The 17,429-nt window shown below is 40.0% G+C and overlaps 1 protein-coding gene across 4 annotated transcripts; it reads right to left on the minus strand.

Moving 5' to 3' along the window:
- Positions 1-200: 200 nt before the first annotated feature.
- On the minus strand, positions 201-16,981 carry kdm1a (lysine (K)-specific demethylase 1a). Of its 4 annotated transcripts, none has more exons than XM_044047565.1 (22): positions 16,926-16,972; positions 14,644-14,680; positions 13,409-13,702; positions 12,060-12,225; positions 11,730-11,863; positions 11,567-11,645; positions 11,369-11,461; positions 10,996-11,102; positions 10,728-10,809; positions 10,422-10,516; positions 9,468-9,485; positions 8,696-8,838; positions 8,522-8,612; positions 7,897-8,031; positions 6,499-6,572; positions 5,212-5,323; positions 4,898-5,030; positions 4,605-4,792; positions 3,242-3,356; positions 2,950-3,077; positions 1,937-2,083; positions 201-1,196 (listed from the first exon to the last, which is right to left on the minus strand). In XM_044047565.1, the coding sequence occupies exons 2-22, from the start codon at positions 14,671-14,673 to the stop codon at positions 993-995; spliced, it is 2,568 nt and encodes an 855-aa protein (XP_043903500.1). In that variant the 5' UTR covers positions 14,674-14,680; positions 16,926-16,972; the 3' UTR covers positions 201-992. The 4 variants fall into 4 exon arrangements, with proteins under 4 accessions (XP_043903500.1, XP_043903499.1, XP_043903502.1 ...); XM_044047564.1 differs by having other exon boundaries at positions 12,060-12,228; XM_044047567.1 differs by lacking the exon at positions 14,644-14,680 and having other exon boundaries at positions 16,926-16,981.
- Between the last annotated feature and the right edge of the window lie 448 nt (positions 16,982-17,429).

Raw genomic sequence — 17,429 nt, forward strand, 5'->3', positions numbered from 1 at the left:
CTACTGTGTCATTTTATGTCATCTTAACTTTTGTGCATTTGATTTATCTTCTTATTTAATATATAAAGCAACAAATAAACAGAAATTATTGTTATTATCTGCCTGAGAAGGAAATTTGTGCTATATATGTAGATGATACAGTAGAAGCACAGGGTGGTGTTGGTGTTTTGAAAATTAAAAAAAACACACAAATAGTTAGATGCATTTTTCTCTTCTTTTAATAACAAAAAAAAGTTGACAATATCAAAAGTATGTGATGACACGGACAGCCATAATAAAATACTTAAACTGTTATGCCAAAAAAAACAAAACACAAACATTCACAGATCTGTCATCCTATCTGTCTTTTACACGTTTAATACAAACTATTTTCCCTACATTCTGCAAACCTAGATGATAGAAGATAAATTCTCACTATGGTTTCAGCCTTCAGACAACCAGGACAAAGCCTCTGGAACAACAACAACAGAGGGAAATGTCTTTTCACTTAGAGGAGCAACACAGCTGTAGTGGATTGAGACAGTGGTACTGAATCTTCTGCCTTGTATATAGTTTTAAGTTGTGTGAACAAGGCGTGAAGAAGTTTCAAGCCGTTCTTTAATGTTCAGAGTGGGGCACATAAATAGACACTGGGTTCTGAAAGCACATATAACACCATGCTTCACTTTTAAGACTGGGGTAAATCGCACATTTATAAAATATAAGATGGATTTTTTACGTAAAAGATAAAATTCAGATCTATTTGAAGTCCAGTCTTTGCAATGTGAGTCGACTGTAAATGAGAACATCCAAATCCATAAGGTTTCTCAATTCAATTATACATACATATACATACAACCGGAAAATAAACTCTACAAGTGTCATTAATTTCATCAAAAGGCAAAAGAGGCAAAGTTGTTCCTGGACTTTCAAGATGTTTCAATTTCAACTCCCCACACACACACAAACTGTTAAGAGTTGGTTTGACAGTCCTGAGTTGTCAGGAAACTTTTTCAGACGCTGGGCGTGGGCTGCTGAGCCTGCTGAGGGTTGCTGGCCGCTGTAGGAGTGGCCTGTCGGGGAAGCGTGTACATGGCACCGAGGAACTGGTCTGCGATGCGGCCAGCCTCGCGGAGCCCGCTGAGGAGTGCGCCGTGAACTGTGGCCGGGTAGTTCCTGATGGTGTGTTCACCAGCGAAGAACAAACGAGGGACAGGCTGAGAGGTAAAAAAAAACCAAAACAAAACATTAGCCATGTTTCCACAAGTTGTATTGCAGAAAAGAAAGTGATTATTCTTGCGTTATACAATCGCCTGGGTCGCAACAGAGGGATGAGAAGATACAACTTGACAAAAAAAGCCTTTTGTTGCTGCTTCCCATCTATTCCTGTAGAAATCTTTGCATCTTGCACTAAGTAGAGGAATGTTGAGGTTTCCTCATCAGTCCACACATTCCTCCCCTTCTCGTTTACCAAATGGGTTTTTATTGGAGTGCAGTGAAATGCAGAAGCATTTTCCTTTTATCGATGCACCAACTTTTCCATCACCTTCTAAACTTTTCAGTGCTATTTTAAGAATCCCCCCCCCAAACAAAAAATTTTTAATGTGCAAATTGAAAATATGCAACAAAAAAAGAGATCAATGTTGGACTGTCCCAACATAATTCAGGACTGAGAGAAAAAAAGGGGGGGGGGCTGGTGAAAGGGAGGGAAGATTGTGTGGTAATAAACTGCCACAAGTCATCATTCAACACATAAATATGACTTTTTCACATTAATCTGCATGCCAACATCAAATGAGCCAAAAAAAAACATCAGTGTTGGGAATAAAATGCTCTGCCTTGGTTTGGTTGAATATTGTGGGCAGGCTGGGAAGCCTCCTCTTCATCACTTTCTCACACACACACACACACACACACTCGTTCTCATGCATACATAAACACATCTCTGTGTGTTTACCTGTGAGGCTCCGGGTATAGCAGGGCCGGGTGTGATGGGCTGCGCCATGAGGTCATAGTCGTTGCCCGAAGAACCCGCTGCTACGTACGAGTAGGAGCCCCGAGCCCAGGGGTCGGCACGCCAACGCGTGACCACAGTTTCCTTTGGCTGCCATGACAACAAACAACACATAATGTTCAGGAGATTCCATGATAGTATTTACAGGGACCTGTATACAGACGGATGTGAGCCGTCCCCTATCTGGCCTCTATGTATATGATTTTATCCAGTTTGAAACCATAAGCAGATGATTTATAATGATGGGTGGTTTGGATGTGATTTCACTTGCGAGTTCCTTTCACATGTGCTGTGTAAAATGGTCCTGGTTACGGGGGGCGGGCGGGGAGGGGGCAACAAACTTGACATTCCACTAAAAACCCTAATGATTAAGCTTGAAAGTATAACATGGCTCCACTTTCTCCGTAAACAACAAACACAATAAAGTCCTATGAGAACAAAACTGCCAGCTTTGTCAGCAAACTATGTTTGACGGAAATAAAACAAGTCAATGTGTGGAGAGATAGCGCGTGGCTACCCGAGCAGAAACGCTCGCTCCACAAATGATTGTTGGGCTCGGGTCAGGTTCGGCCACGTCGATTGACGGGGTCATCTCAACTTTCTTTTGCTTTATTGAATATATGATATTAACATTTCCATATGTAATGTAGTGAAAGTAAGTGATAATAAGTAGAAACTGATAATTGATTATCCTTAGTGTTCCTGTTTCGAAGAGAGGAGGTTATTATTTAAGACAGGACAGTGAACACAACACACAGGCTATAGAAGCATCCACGCTGGACACAAACAACTCAATATAAACCATGATGGTTCGGCTACAGTTCGACAAGAGTTAATTAGAAGAAATAATTGTTGTTAATGGTGTAAGCGAAATTGTATTACACTCATAAGTGCTGGTACAGGAAAGTCTAAAGGGTTTGGGTCAGCTTTATGACAAATGTAGTGCAAACACACACCTGCGGCACAGCACTGCTTCCAAATATTCCTTTGAGAATGGCGAGGCAGCGTCCGACAATAACGTCATCGCTGATGTTCTCCATGATTCCAGCAGCCTCTCCGGCCATCAGAGCAAGTAGGATCGGGGCTGATGAGGGGAAAAGTCACACCTCATTACTTCGTTTACCTTCACTTTAAATTGAAATCTTGTCATATCAATTCCTAGCAATTCACTCTCGAGAAGACAATGAATCAATAAGAATAAATAATGATTGAAATGTAATATTAAAAAAAAAGGTGATCTCTTGTCACCTTTGTAAAGGTTCCAGAAGAGGAAGAGTTCGCCCCGACTTGCTGTGGTGGAGCCGACATGACCAAACAGGTTGACACTCGGGTCCCAGAACACACGGTCAAAACACAGCACCACCTTTAAACAGGGAGGAACACAAAGGAGAAACAGTCACGCAGCCATAAAACGATAATTATATTCAAGAGCTCAACTGCCTGTGAAACACATCTATCACTTCCTCACAGTCTACTGCCCACATGAGTCACTGTGGAGTGAAAGGTGGAGCTCCACCTGCTGTACATAGAGAACAGTAGCAGGTCAGATTGCGTAATCATGCAGTACTGCCTCTGAGTGCTGCAGCAGTATGAAGAGATCAGCTACTCGGATGACGCTGCAGATGATGCTCAGCAACAGAGAGAGAGAGAGAGAGAGAGAGAGAAAGTGCTAGTGGGTCAGGAGTGACGCAGAACAAACACACTGACAAAAAGCATCTCTCTGTCGCACGCAACAGGCTTCAACTCACTCTTCCCACACATACTGCCCATGCCACCCACTCGCACATCCCATCATTCATCTGAGCAAAAAAGAAAAAAAGAAAAGAAAGGAGACTACACAACACTGACAATTTCAAAGGAAAAGGGAAACTCTTGTTCTCTGGGCACAGGACACAGTGACACAAGATGGATCAGTCTTCAAGGAGACTTAGCCCAATAAGGAAATAACTGCAAAAAAACCCACAAAACTAAATTCTGAAATCTCGCAGCAAAAGCTGCTCAAGAATCTCAAGGTCATGTGGCCACCATCAGGACACTGCAGCAGAAATAATGGCAGGTCCTGAATCCTCTGTCCAGTCAGAAATACACTCACCTAACAGTCTGTGTGATATAAAACATGACTCTGATGTGACACGTTATCATACGGCGATTTTATAATCATGACGAGAATCTGTCCTCTAACTCAACTTCAGATACGGATTACACTAAACAATATTTGGACAAATGTGAAGGTGATCCTGTAAACTGAGCAGATGAAAATGCAGAATTGAAAATGTTGCATTATTTTCGAGATCAGCTTGTACAACACACTTGCAAAAGAAATATACTTATGCAAAGGTTTTGATTGACCAAGGACTTATCATTAAAGGGAAATGATGTTTTTATTTAGAGAAGTAGAAAACATTTAAGGGGGCATTTAAATGTTTAAATAAAGCACTTAATATTTTTATGTTAACATCACATACTTATATATGTATTTGTTTATTTATCACAAGTCTTATTGTCAATAATTCATAATATCATGCAGCTGTAGAAGGAAAGAATACAGGAAGCTTGTTCTGATGAAGCCTAAGCTCCATAAATTACTGTAAGCTCATTGTGAGGCCCAAACCTTGTTGAGGTTGCCAAAGCCCATCCTCTGTATGGCAGATGTTTTCCACTCAGGCAGCGGGGGAACAAACTGCACAGCAGGGGGCTGCTGCTTCAACACACCGAGGGGCAGGGTGCACAGCACAGCATCACACTTGTAGATGAAGGTCTGGGTTGTTGAGCGAGTGTTGACCGCTATCACCTCACAGCCTGGTGGTCAAAACGGATAAATAACTGTACGGTACATCCATATTACAACAACAAGTATAAAATCTACGGTAAAATACATCCAAGCACAGCTGTGAGAACACATACCAGATGCTGTGTAGCGGACCTGCCGCACCGCTGTGTTTAGTTTGATGTCCAAGCCTTCAGCCAGGGCCACAGGAACACAAGAGTAACCGTTCCTTACAGTCAGGTGGCTGCCAGTGAACTCAAAGTCATCATCCTGAGGATAAATGAATAACCCGTCATCCTTGTAGCACAGTTAACCTCTTTGTGTCGTATAAAACAGAACAGCTTATTCAAACTAGCAACAACATATTACACACATGGGACTGTAAGGAGGCTTGAGGGTCCACTGTCACGACTAAACGGTTATGATTTTGTAAATGGGTACGTGTAGATACCTGATCCCAGTGTTTGAGAGAGAGGGTGGAAAGGGGTGTAGCGTTGGCAAACTCCAAGTTGGCAAAGTGCCAGTCTAAGATCTGTCGATCCCTTGATGACAGGTAAACATCACTGTGGGAAACAAAAAAGGAGGAAAGAGACATGGTGTTATATTCTGACAGCTATTCAGACATCACTGAGGCAGGTTTACTCATGCACAAGGGCAAAAAAAACAACTGCTACTGGCATTTAAATTCAAGTCACATTAACTGCAGACTGAAGGAAAAGAAAAGAAAAGAAAAACAAGAACATTTAGACAGGGGATACACATGTTGCTCACAGCTGCAGGTATCATACAAGGAAGCAACCTTGCAAGATTGCAAATGACAAAAATCAATATTGCAGCAAACAACTACTTTCTGTGTAAATAAATGACTAAGTAACAGTCTCTGGAGCAGAGACAGAAGTCAAACCCCCGCTGTGCTTCTTGTAACCCGACCTCCTCAGTTCTTTGTTTTGGTAGCTAGTGCAGTCGTGCATGCGGGAGGGTGTGTGTGAACGTATTTGTCCTTACATTTAAGGGTAACGTGGTAGAGGAATTGAAAAATGGAAAGTGAATTCCCTCAACCAACTCACGATCTAAAACGGTCACAGACAACTTAACGAGACAATACTAATCTGGATTTTCTGAGATGAAGATCTGTACGAGTTGATACAGGATTTAAAACTTTACTTACAACTAGGCATGATAATATCTAGTTGAGTTGTTACAAGCGATGTTATTTATTTGTTCAGTGGATCTTGCCTCAATACTAAGCTTACTACCAGCTTGGATGTGTAGTGGCAATGCCAGTGTGGTTGACAACATGGAAGGAGGGAGGAGCCAACGAAATGTACCTTGCTATGTGATGCTGGTGCTTGAGCAATATCTAGTGGCAGTGAATATCATTTATATAACCTTCAACGAGCAACTGTTTTCACCCCAGCCACATAAGCAATAAGGGTAGAGAGTAGCCAAGCTAAGACACTTAGCCTGACGCAGTACATCAAAGGCTAATGCAATGAACCAAACCACAAAACAAGCTGATCCCGCTGCCGTGTCGAGCATGAAGCATGCAAGTGTTTGATGTCTTTTCATACAGTCATTACTTTTACTTGACATTAGAAAGAGTCACATACATGGCAACATTTAAGTCGGTACATTTTTTAGACCGATGAGGAAACCTATATGCTATTAGTTTAAATAAGTGAATATGTTAACGTTCATGGATGGTAGGAATAGCTCAAGCTTCCTCAGAATGACTTACCTGGGTGGATTGGCTTCTAGCTCCTGTAACTTCTCCTCCAGTTTGACCTGCAGCTCCACCAACTCATCATACTCCTACACAAAGACAAACCCAGCAGCAAGACAATAAACTGTATTGTAAAAACATAAAAAAGGTGTATTACATTAACAACTTGATAAATAATATTTCAAAAACCCTAAAGTATTAATCATGTGCCAATAAATGGCTTCATTGGCTTAAGTTTATCAACAAAAATCCCCACAAAGTGAGATTTATAGACTTAAGAAGTTGTTCATATATAGGCGAGTGTTTTTCAAACACACACCTAAGTGTGCATGTGTGTTTAAAATGTACACACCCAGACGGTTTCAGGTCAAGTGGAAAGGAAAAGCAGTATTAACGACTCAACCTATTCATCAGTTCACCACAACAGAGCCAACTGTCATAGTAGCTCAGAGTCATGCCACCTACCACGCCAAGAACCAGGAAACTGTCTACAACATTTGATAAAGTATATTAATCTATGCATTCCTGTCACAGCCACCACCTTACTGCACTTAAAATCTTGTTATAGGGTGTCACAATGTGCAGAGAGACAAACTTGCTGTGTGTGTGTGTGTGTGTGTGTGTGTGCGTGTGTATCTTCAGACATAAAGACAGTCAGACCATGATTCGAGGCCTTGAAGTGGTTTTTCAGACAGCGGATGAGTTGCAGACAACTCCAGTTCAGACACCAGCTGTGTTTAAACCAACTAAAACCTCCTTTTAAAATATACACATGGCAGTAGTGGAGGTGATTTGTCTGCACCAAAAATAAAACAGCAGCACTCGCACTAATAATACATCTCACGGAGGCATTAAACCGCTTAAACATAGCCCGTCGTGTTTACTTAGATAGCACGGCATTAAATTTCTGTGAAGCACTCTGACCCAGCAATCCATAAAGGATCCCCTTTCATGCTAGCATAATAATACTTTTACACTTTACTTCCTTGTTTATAACAACTGTTATTTTTCAGATCTAAGACAAGGATTCTGTCCTGCAAATTGTAGTGGTTGACCTTCTGATTCACCAAATAATCAACCCAGAAAATCTAATACTGACTCAAAGTAAAAACTTCAAAGTTTCAAACTGCAGAAAATCAAAACACAAAAACTATATATTGTACACAGTTTGAAATAGTTAAAATTTAACTGCTGTGAAAAGATTATTTTACAAACTATGGTAAGATTTCTGTTTGGGCCAAAAGATCTGAGGAAGTAATGAAGGTGTCGAAACTAGTCTAGAAAAGTGCCTGCAGCTTGAACACATCTGTAGGAAGATGATGAAAGAACACTTTACTAACTTTATTCTATGTCACTTTAAAGCTTTTGGGCAGTAACTTTTTGTTCTTTTGCTGAAACAGTATTTGAGCTCACTTTGCAGAGTGCGGTGAGGTCCCGATGCTTGCTCTTCACCAGGAACTCAGCTGTGATATCTCTTGGTGGTTTGACTTCACTGGCCTCTTTATACTGCTGATGAAGCTCCTTAACCCGTTCCTTAGTGGACACCAACTGGTAAAGAGAAGAGGAGAAGGCAAAAATGACGCAAAACTTAAAACACTGAACAAATGAATCACTGTATTCAGTAAAAGAAATGCTTCCATGTGTTTAAATTAAATTTTGCCAGACATGCCTTTTCACCTGTGCTGCCAGATTTCAATCCTCATACCACTATGCACCACTCTCAAAGCTGCTTCTCTTATCATAATGGTGCATTCAGACTGCCATCACATCAGGCTGCTACCACAACAACCGAACCTCTAACACTACAGTAGTTTAACAATACAATTTCTCAAGGAATAGTAATTTTACTGGGGAACCATTGAATTTCCTAGGGGCCCACTGTATATTGCATAGCATTTACTACTATGCAATATATTATACTGTGTGAAAAGAGGAATTAAGGGTTCCACGGTAGCTTTTTTCTGACTATTTCATTGACTATGAAGGTCTTAAAATAATAGTTAAGGACTGCCATCGAGAAAAGATGACATTTACTCACCTTGTTGAGAAGATCCCTGAGATCTTCTTGAGTCTTTACAATCTTCTTCCAGTGCTCTATCTGTTCGTCTTTTACATGCTTCTCCTGCAGCCTGCATACACGGAGGCACAAGATTAGTGCTGGAGTTTGTGTGAATCACATCTGAAAGATTGTGATTGTGTATGCCACACTCACTGTATGACCACCTCCAGGGCCTGTCCCAGAGACACAGGTTTGTTGTTGAGGAAGTTGAAGTCAAGCTGGTGGCTGAGGTAGGAAGTGGCCTCCAGCAGTCTGTTGAACTCTTGCTCCACCATTTCATCTTTTTCTTTTGGCACCTGGACACCCAATCACATGACAATGACAGGGACTATTAGTCACAATTAAAACAGTAGCGCTGGAAAGAGATAAAGTACAGCTAATGGTTCATTTTTGATATCACCAATTAATTAATTAATTACATCTGTCCATATTTCACCTTCTGACCAAAAATGAAAACTTGCACAGAGATTATTGGTTGACTTATTGCACACAAGCAGAAGCAGCATGAATTATAGCCACTGCCCCAAAGAAACACTAAATATTTGACCAGCCGTAGCAGACTTAAAACATGCTTCCAAAACGATCTCATATGGACACAATGCAAACATAATACATACATAGAAACAGTTACAACAGTATTAACATTATTGTAAATGTCTTGTTTACGGCATCTTCTTTGAAACATCTTTTAAAATATCTATGCCAGACAATGGTAAATTATTGTATTCTTTAGATTTAGGTCTAGGTTAAGTTGCACATTGTTTCACAATTACATAATGTCTCTTTACATCTCCAACATAGACATGAAATGATGAGTAAACATTATATGAGTTAACATGAGTGATGATAAAATGAATGGTGCCTTTTAAAAAGTTATTCAAAAGGAGTAAAGTTGATTGAATTATGTAAATAAACCAATACATACACTTGTGCACCGTTCACCCTTTAGTTGTTCGCCAAAAGATAAACATGGAGGAGGTTGAGAAGACAAGAGGGGAGGGGGGTGGAGAGAAAAAGAGAAAATATTAAGTAAACACAACTTTAACCTTAAACAGGTTTGCACAAAATAAAACAGGAACACTTAATTTGCCTTTTCCTGCAGTGGGGGAAACCAGTTACATATGATGTAGATATCTCAAGAACTTCACTGGTTTGTCTCTTATTCAGTGGAAATGCCCTGAACATGAACTTAAACATCATATTACTATATCTGCCACAGATAGAATGAAAAAAATGAGAGGGAGCTTCCATTTTAATGACATTAGGCTGTATCCATTTTCTGCTCTGCTTTGAAAGGAACAGGAGCTGTTGTTGATGACATGCAAGGGTAAGTAGTTAAATACATCCACCACTAATTGTGTTTTAGTGGATCATGGAAAGCCAGATCCCTGCCTCAGGGCAACAAAGAGCGCGGAGTACAGCTGTAAAACCCTAAACACAGAGTACCGATTAAAATCTTGCACATACATAAACATCTTCTGTCAGAGGAAGTAAACAAAACAAAAAAGTAATAGTGTGTATCTCATGCAGACGCAGCTATGCTTCCCTGATGGGTGCATACTTCTGAGGTTAGCTGTTTATATGAGAACTTTTACCTAACACAGTGCTGGAAATCTCAGTATGACGGAAGCAGGCACTTATTTTTTCAAGCATGAGCTGCCTAGAGTAAATCACACGCATGCCTCTGCAGCCATAAGCCTCTTGCAATCTATCAAGCCATGAAGAAATGTCTCAATTTTATGAGAAAACCTGGGATTGTTTCAGAAAACATTTTCTTTTTACAACTACAGTAAATATTGAACCACACATTAGGTATCTCAGATTTTAACAAGGGGTTCGGCAACTCAGTTCACTCATTTAACCATTTCATTATACTCACAGCCTGGCCGTTGGCTTCATACAGAGGACACTTCTGTTTGATCTTGGCCAGCTCCATGTTAACCTGCTTACTGACCACTGCCATGGGATTCCCTCCTAAACAAGCAAAAAACATCAGAACAGGCAATGGCATAACATGGGCAATATCACCCTCTCCAGGAGGATCTGTGTAACTGCACATAACTATGAGAAAAGACTATTATCTGGCTCAGATAACAGTGACTTCAAATCATGTGCCACATAACAGACTAATCACTTGCATCCACGTAAATTCAGTATTTGCACAAAAGAGAATATCAATTCATACCAAGGCCTGTCACCACCATGGCTCCCAGATCAGCAACATAGTTGCCCTTCCTAAATGTGGCCACTCTGCCTCCAACACGGTCCTGCAGGGAAATATTATAAAAAGATATGTACAGTCATTTCTGCTTCTATCAAAACAATAGCATAAGACTTTGTTTTATGACAGTGATCAGTAAGCAGCTTAGGATTATGGGAATTGCTGTCTTGTTTGGTAAAACACAACAAATAATAATGTAAAAGGTGAATTAAAAACCCAGTTGGTGACTTACCCTGGCCTCTAATACTGTGACATCCATCCCAAAGCTTTGCAGTTGCCTTGCAGCAGCTAAGCCAGACACACCTCCACCAATAATTATAACCTTCCCAGTCTTCTTGGCTGCAAGGAAGAGGAAAAAAGGGCATGAATTTTCATGGGTTTTCCTTACATTGTTGACAGTTCAGAGTCAATGTCTCAGATTTTTTACACACTAGAGTAGGTACAAAATCTCACTATAATACAACTTTTGTAAAACATTGTTCTTCAGGGGGAAAAGAAAATTCAACATATCTTTTTTATTTCCAAACACAGTGCCCTTTAATGTACTGATAGTTTGCAAATGGTTACTGCAATTCTATCAGTTGCAATAAATGAAGTGAACTTACTGGGTAATGGCTTGACCCTCTTATAAATGCCAAAGTTAATGAGGCCATGTCTTTCCAAGTAGCTGTGTATCCTGTGGACCAGCACGGCATCACCTAAAAAGAGAACAAGAGTACATCAACGTTGTACTTCTACATAAAAATTAGAACGACAATGCAGGAAAATACAAGTAAAAAATAAAGTTCAATTTAATCTCTCACTGTTGTATGGAGCTTCAAGCTGCTGTGCTGTGGCCTCAAAGGTCAGTTGGATCTTAGGGTTGTCCAGCCACAGTTGGAGCTGAGTGAGTCAATATAATTAGGAATACTTTAATACCTATGCAGTAAAGTGATCTCTATGTAATGAGTTTAGATTGGAACTTACTGTACGGTTGCGAATATAGAGGAAGACTTTCTGAGTCTGCTGGGGACCACTGATGATATCTGGGAAGCAAGCGGCCTCTTGGGAAGTCATACGGTCATGAGGAAGACGACTCTGAAAAGCAGCTCCTTCCACACCTAATTGTAAATATACACATCTCTATACTGTGAGCACAACGTGTCATTAAAGACCGATTTCTCGACATTTTAGAATTAAGCTAATTTTTTCAATTCCCGTTTACACAAGAGTTTGCGAGAGATTTCAAATTTAAAGTTTCCTTCTGCTGTAAAAATCTGTTTCCCTTCACGGCGATGCCTCAGCTTTAAGACTCACCAGATGGTTCCTCTGGTTCACTGTCATTCTCTTCATCTACTGGTGGAGGTGGAGGTGGAATCACCTGCTTCCTTTCTTTTTCTGCCTTGGCATTTCTCTCCTCCTCTGAGTAATACTCATCCTCCGATAGATTAGCCAGGCTCTCGTCCATCTCGCGGTACTCCACCTGCAACGGTAGGCACAATAAAAGCATCATTAAAACCAGCGTTAACGAATCAGATTCAGGGGTGTACTCCCACTTCAGTTTTAAGGACAGGTTTTTTTTTTACACTTGTTCATACAATAAAATTTTTTCACTGTTCATTGTTTAGGAGGGCAGCTGTCATTTCAATTGTTTGAAAGATTCAGGCATCATTCATTCATCTTCTACCACCTTATCGTCCACATGAGGGCCACAGAGGGTGCTGGTGCCAATCCCAGCTGACATAGGGTGAAATGCAGGGTACATCATGGACAGGTCACCGGTCCATCACAGGGCAACATAGAGACAAACAACCATTCACTCTCACATTCACACCTATGGTGAATTTAGAGTGTCCAATTTGCCTAATTCACAAATCTGGTTTAATGTTTTTGGACTGTAGGAGGAAACCAGAGAACCTGGAGAAAACCAACACACACACGAGGAGAACAAGCAAACTCCATGCAGAAAGGCCCTTGTTCCAACTGGGTTGAGAACCCGGGTCTCCTTGCTGCAAAGGCAAGAGTAGATTGAGACATCCACCTACTAAAATCCTTTAACTAACTCAGGGGTTTCAAAGTGGCGGCCTGGGGGCCACATGTGGCCCTCCAATTGATTTCATGTGGCCCTCCAAACAATATCAAGTTGTAACGAGTAATTTCTATATGTTTTTATTTTTAAATGAATAGATTAATTTTGCATCACAATATTTTTTTTTTTGCATATTAAAACATCCACTTATATTTTGAAATCATCCAATCCAATCCAACTTTATTTGTAAAGCACTTTAAAACAAACACAGTGGACCAAAGTGCTGTACAGAATAATGGATAAAAGACAGAAAAGCTCACACGAGGCGATAGACTACATATAAAAAAAAGGGAATTAATACGGCATATTGATGATATGAGCTCATGACATCCACTGAAACTTTTGCTCTTCCCAAAAAAGTTGGGCTTTTTTTTACTTGACTGGCCCCTGACTGACCAGACGAGACCGTCAGTGGCCCACAGGTCATTTGAGTTTGAGAACCCTGATCTAACTAAAGATAGATTTTAGGTTCTATGGTTTTGAGAGGGTTATTAAAAGTGAAGATGGAAAATTATGCCTGGGCTGAAAAGAATTACTTTCCTGTCCTGTCGAGCTTCCAGAAAACTTAAATATTTACTTTTGCTCGCTTTCGTCGACTTGTCCTGCGGACTTCAGCTGAGTCCTGATCTGCCCCCCCAGGGCCTGCCTGGTGGGGCAAAGGAGCTCCTGCATGTTCCCCACTAGGGGAAGACCTTTCCTTCTTTTTTACATCCATAGCTCCTCCAGCTGAGGCTGAGGGTCCAGTCTGAGCATCAGCCATCTGGACCCTATCACCTCCTGCTGTGCCACCAGAGGAAGAAGAGGAGGAAGAAGAGGAGCCAGCATCTGACTTCTTGCTAGACAGCATTATGGAGGATGTCGGAGGCCTCTCCTGCACAAACAGGAAAGAGGAATTGTATGAAAAACTTAAAGATGAGACATAGAGCAACCCAAGTTAGAATAATTGTGTGTGAAATGGCTGAAATTTCATGTTAAAAAAAACAAAAAAAACAGACAGTACAACTGATAAAATATTTACAAAATATTGAATATATATTATTAAGTATGGGTTGTGAGCTGAAAAAATACAACAACAACAAAAAAAGGGATAGGATAGACCTATTCAAAAATGGAATGGGTCTATCCTTTGTGATTCCAAAGTGGGGAATTTCTGAATATAAATTAAACTGGTATGGCATCTTCTTCTTCTTCAAAATAGCTAACATATAAAACCTCCATAATCATAACAATCACATATCTTACTAAGTTCTATTGTATCTCAACTTCTGTAGCTTTTCTAGCCTTTACGCCACTAGATTTAAACTAGTATTAGATGCTGTCTAATTGAATGTGAAGACACAGGTGATCACGTCAGTGGGTTTCGATAAGCATTCAAACTAATGTTATGTGAATGAGACACACAGTCAGAGATGGGAGGAAGAACAGACTGATAAACCAGAAAAAAAGTGAGAAACTTCATATGGCATGTTCTGACAGTCAACTAGAGTTAGGATTAATCGAGACAATTCATTATTCAATGTGAACATTTTGGAAAAAACTATCACTAGAATATTATTTCACATCAGACGGGTGCTCAAAGATGTTGATGCACATGATGAAATATAATCATGACACCACTTAAGTCATTGTATTTAGAGATAATTCTCCATCTGGACCTATCTTAAATTTAATTGAACACCCTGCTTTTGAGGGTGCATCGCCCATGAAATATCACATCTGTGAAACTTGATGGCTTTAACATTAATAGTGCATGAATGTCATGGTTTTGTGAAATGAAGGCTCCATGGTACAGTAATCTTGTCTTTGTTTTACCCATTTCTCCGTGCACCTGGTAATATCCATTCAAACACTAAGAAACGAAAACAGAACCAGAAATACAGTTACGAACAGAACCACCTTCACATAAACGTTGGCCTTTTACATTAACAATTTGTAGAAACCCAGTAACAGAAACACTAACACACATGAGGTAATTTCACAAAAATATGCTTCAATAGTAAGCCAAAAATAAAACATATGAAGGCAGAGAAGGATTTAAGTCAGAATGCTACAATGTGTTTTGATAGTAATTTTTTTTATGCCATCAATAAGAGCTGAAACAATTACTCGATTAATCAATTATTAATCGATTACTTAATTAATCTTCAACTATTTTGATAATCCATAAATCGTTTTGTGATTAAAACCAGATCGTTTTCTGGTTTCTTTACTCCATATTATGAAGAAATCATTAAAAACTGAATCATTTTGGTTTGTGCACAACAACAAGACATTTGAGAACATCATCACTTCCAGGTAGGGATGCACGATATATCGGCATTAATATTGTTATCGGCCGATGTTCGTCATTTTTTAACATATCGGCATCGGTTCAATGAGTAAAACTGCGCCGATTTTAACAACCGATGTTTATACCCGTCTAATTGCTGTTTGTGTATGTGTGTCGGGAAGGGGAGACCATGCGGCATTTGTTTGGGCATATGATAGCGTCAGTGGCGCAAGCGCAGCACAAGATGTGTGTGTGTGTGTGTGTTTGTGTTGAGGAGAGAGAATGTCAGCGGTGTGGGCGATTTTTCAGGGTGTCAATAGAAGATACGCGAAAAGCATTATGCAACACTTGCAAAGTCTAGGTAATGGGCTGGAGGGTTCCGCGTCAAGTCATTCAATACCACAAATTTGATTACGTCATTTGAAAAACTGCCACCCTGAAGTACACAAACAACGGCAGGAAGCTAACGCTAGTAACATTAGGCGGCAGACAAAAAGAAAGCAGCGCAGCTGGGACTCGACCAAAGGAAGACAGTGGCCAGGGCAGTAACGATCAAGGTAATGGAAATGATTGCTCTTGACGACCAGCCGAGGGTTCCGACGGTTGATAGCGCATATTGAACCCCACAACAACCTGCCAAGTCGGCGCTACTTTTCCGATGTTTTGCAATTGAATAAATATCTGTTTTTTTTATTATGGCAGCTCTTAGTAGAGCTTGTCAGGTATCTGTTGTGTAGTTTTATTGTTAAGGGAAGTGGCGCGGTTATTGTTGCCGGAAGGAAGGGTTGTTGACTTTATTTACATACCCAGTATAGACGCCCTTATCTCGGTTACAGTAACTTTGGCAGGGTATTATTTTTATTTATGTTCATGTTTGTAATTTATGATCCAAACTTTCTCACAGGAGTTTAGTGAGTTGAGGGAGTTAAACTGTACTTTAATTTAGTTACACACTTGCTACAAGTGGCAAAGGTTTCTAAAAACCTTTACTTGTAGTTGGTTACTTGTGTCTTATGTGACCTTGTTATTTGGAGGTAAAACATGTTTTGAAAATAAAGGAAGACATTCAAAAATTCAGCTTGCGTGATTTTCATTCTGTACAAACTTTTATCATCTCAGAAACCTTTTTTTAAAACATATATCGATATCGGTAGATATCGGTTATCGGCCATAGCAGCAATATTAAGGGGTATCGGTATCGGTGTAAATAGTCATATCGGTGCATCCCTACTTCCAGGTTCCACCGATCCGCATTTTTTTTAACGTTTCCTGACATTTTATGGAACAAACGATTACTCGATTATTCGTGAAAATAATCGACAAATGAATCGCTTATGAAAATAATCGTTATATGCAGCTCTACCATCAAGACAATTATGGGCTGTAACTTGCAAGCTAGCAGAGCTAGCAGCCAAATGCCACAGCTATCACCGTTAGCTTTTGGCTAACAACATATTATTTTGCAGGCGTTGAGCACGTAGCGCATTCGAAAACAACAGCTCGCTACTTAAAATATGTCGTAGCATGTGCTACAATACAAACACAGTCCGGAAAGACTCGAATTATTACACATTTCTTTCAAATGTATCTCACGAGACCATGCTACGTTAGCTCATACGGCTAACAATGGATCGTGGCTAACAGCAACAGTGGCACTGCGGCAGGTGCGACATGTACTGACAAACTAAGAGAAAAAACGCCGGCTTCGCCTGCAAATTCAACAGTTTTCCATAGAGGGCTCTGGAATTCTTGGTTCACATCATACCGTGGTGTTTTAAGCGGTAAAAAAACATGAATAAAATCGTGAAAAAATATTACATATTACCTCTCAATCCCCCACAGATGTCAACACAAAGACGGCTCAGTAGCAGCTCCCCTCCGCTCAATGTACTCGTCAATGATTGGTGGATTGAAAGTGACGCAAAATCAGGCAAGCAAGATGATTGGTCAAAACGATTGTCAATTCAAAAAAGGCGGGGTTTTCTATTCAGTCTTCTTCTATAGTTTTGTATTCGTAGACTATAGGGAACGGAACCAGACCAGATAATTATTTTATGTATAAATATTTTTTTAAATAGAATCAGAATCAGCTTTATTTGTCACGTACGTAGACACATACAAAGAATTATTTGACCGTTGCCCAAAAATATAACATGTAATAAAGAAACCAAATAAGCAATAAAACGTGTCGCACTATCACATACATCTATTATAGCAGTATAATGTAATTATAAAATCACTCGTGGCTGACAGTTTACAGTTAGTGAATGAAACGACAGGACTGATCTCAGATCAGGTGCGTGCATACACAGTGACGTCACATGTAAAG

The sequence above is a fragment of the Solea senegalensis genome, linkage group LG16 (assembly GCF_019176455.1).
Source record: "Solea senegalensis isolate Sse05_10M linkage group LG16, IFAPA_SoseM_1, whole genome shotgun sequence".
Classification (NCBI taxonomy): Eukaryota; Metazoa; Chordata; class Actinopteri; order Pleuronectiformes; family Soleidae; genus Solea; species Solea senegalensis.

Coding starts and splice junctions, on each gene's coding strand:
- kdm1a (XM_044047564.1), bottom strand. CDS start 14,673: ATGGATATTACCAGGTGCACGGAGAAATGG. Junction 12,229..13,408: donor GTCGACGAAAGCGAGCAAAA/GTAAATATTTAA, acceptor TGCCTACCGTTG/CAGGTGGAGTACCGCGAGAT. Junction 11,864..12,059: donor TGAACCAGAGGAACCATCTG/GTGAGTCTTAAA, acceptor ATTTACAATTAG/GTGTGGAAGGAGCTGCTTTT.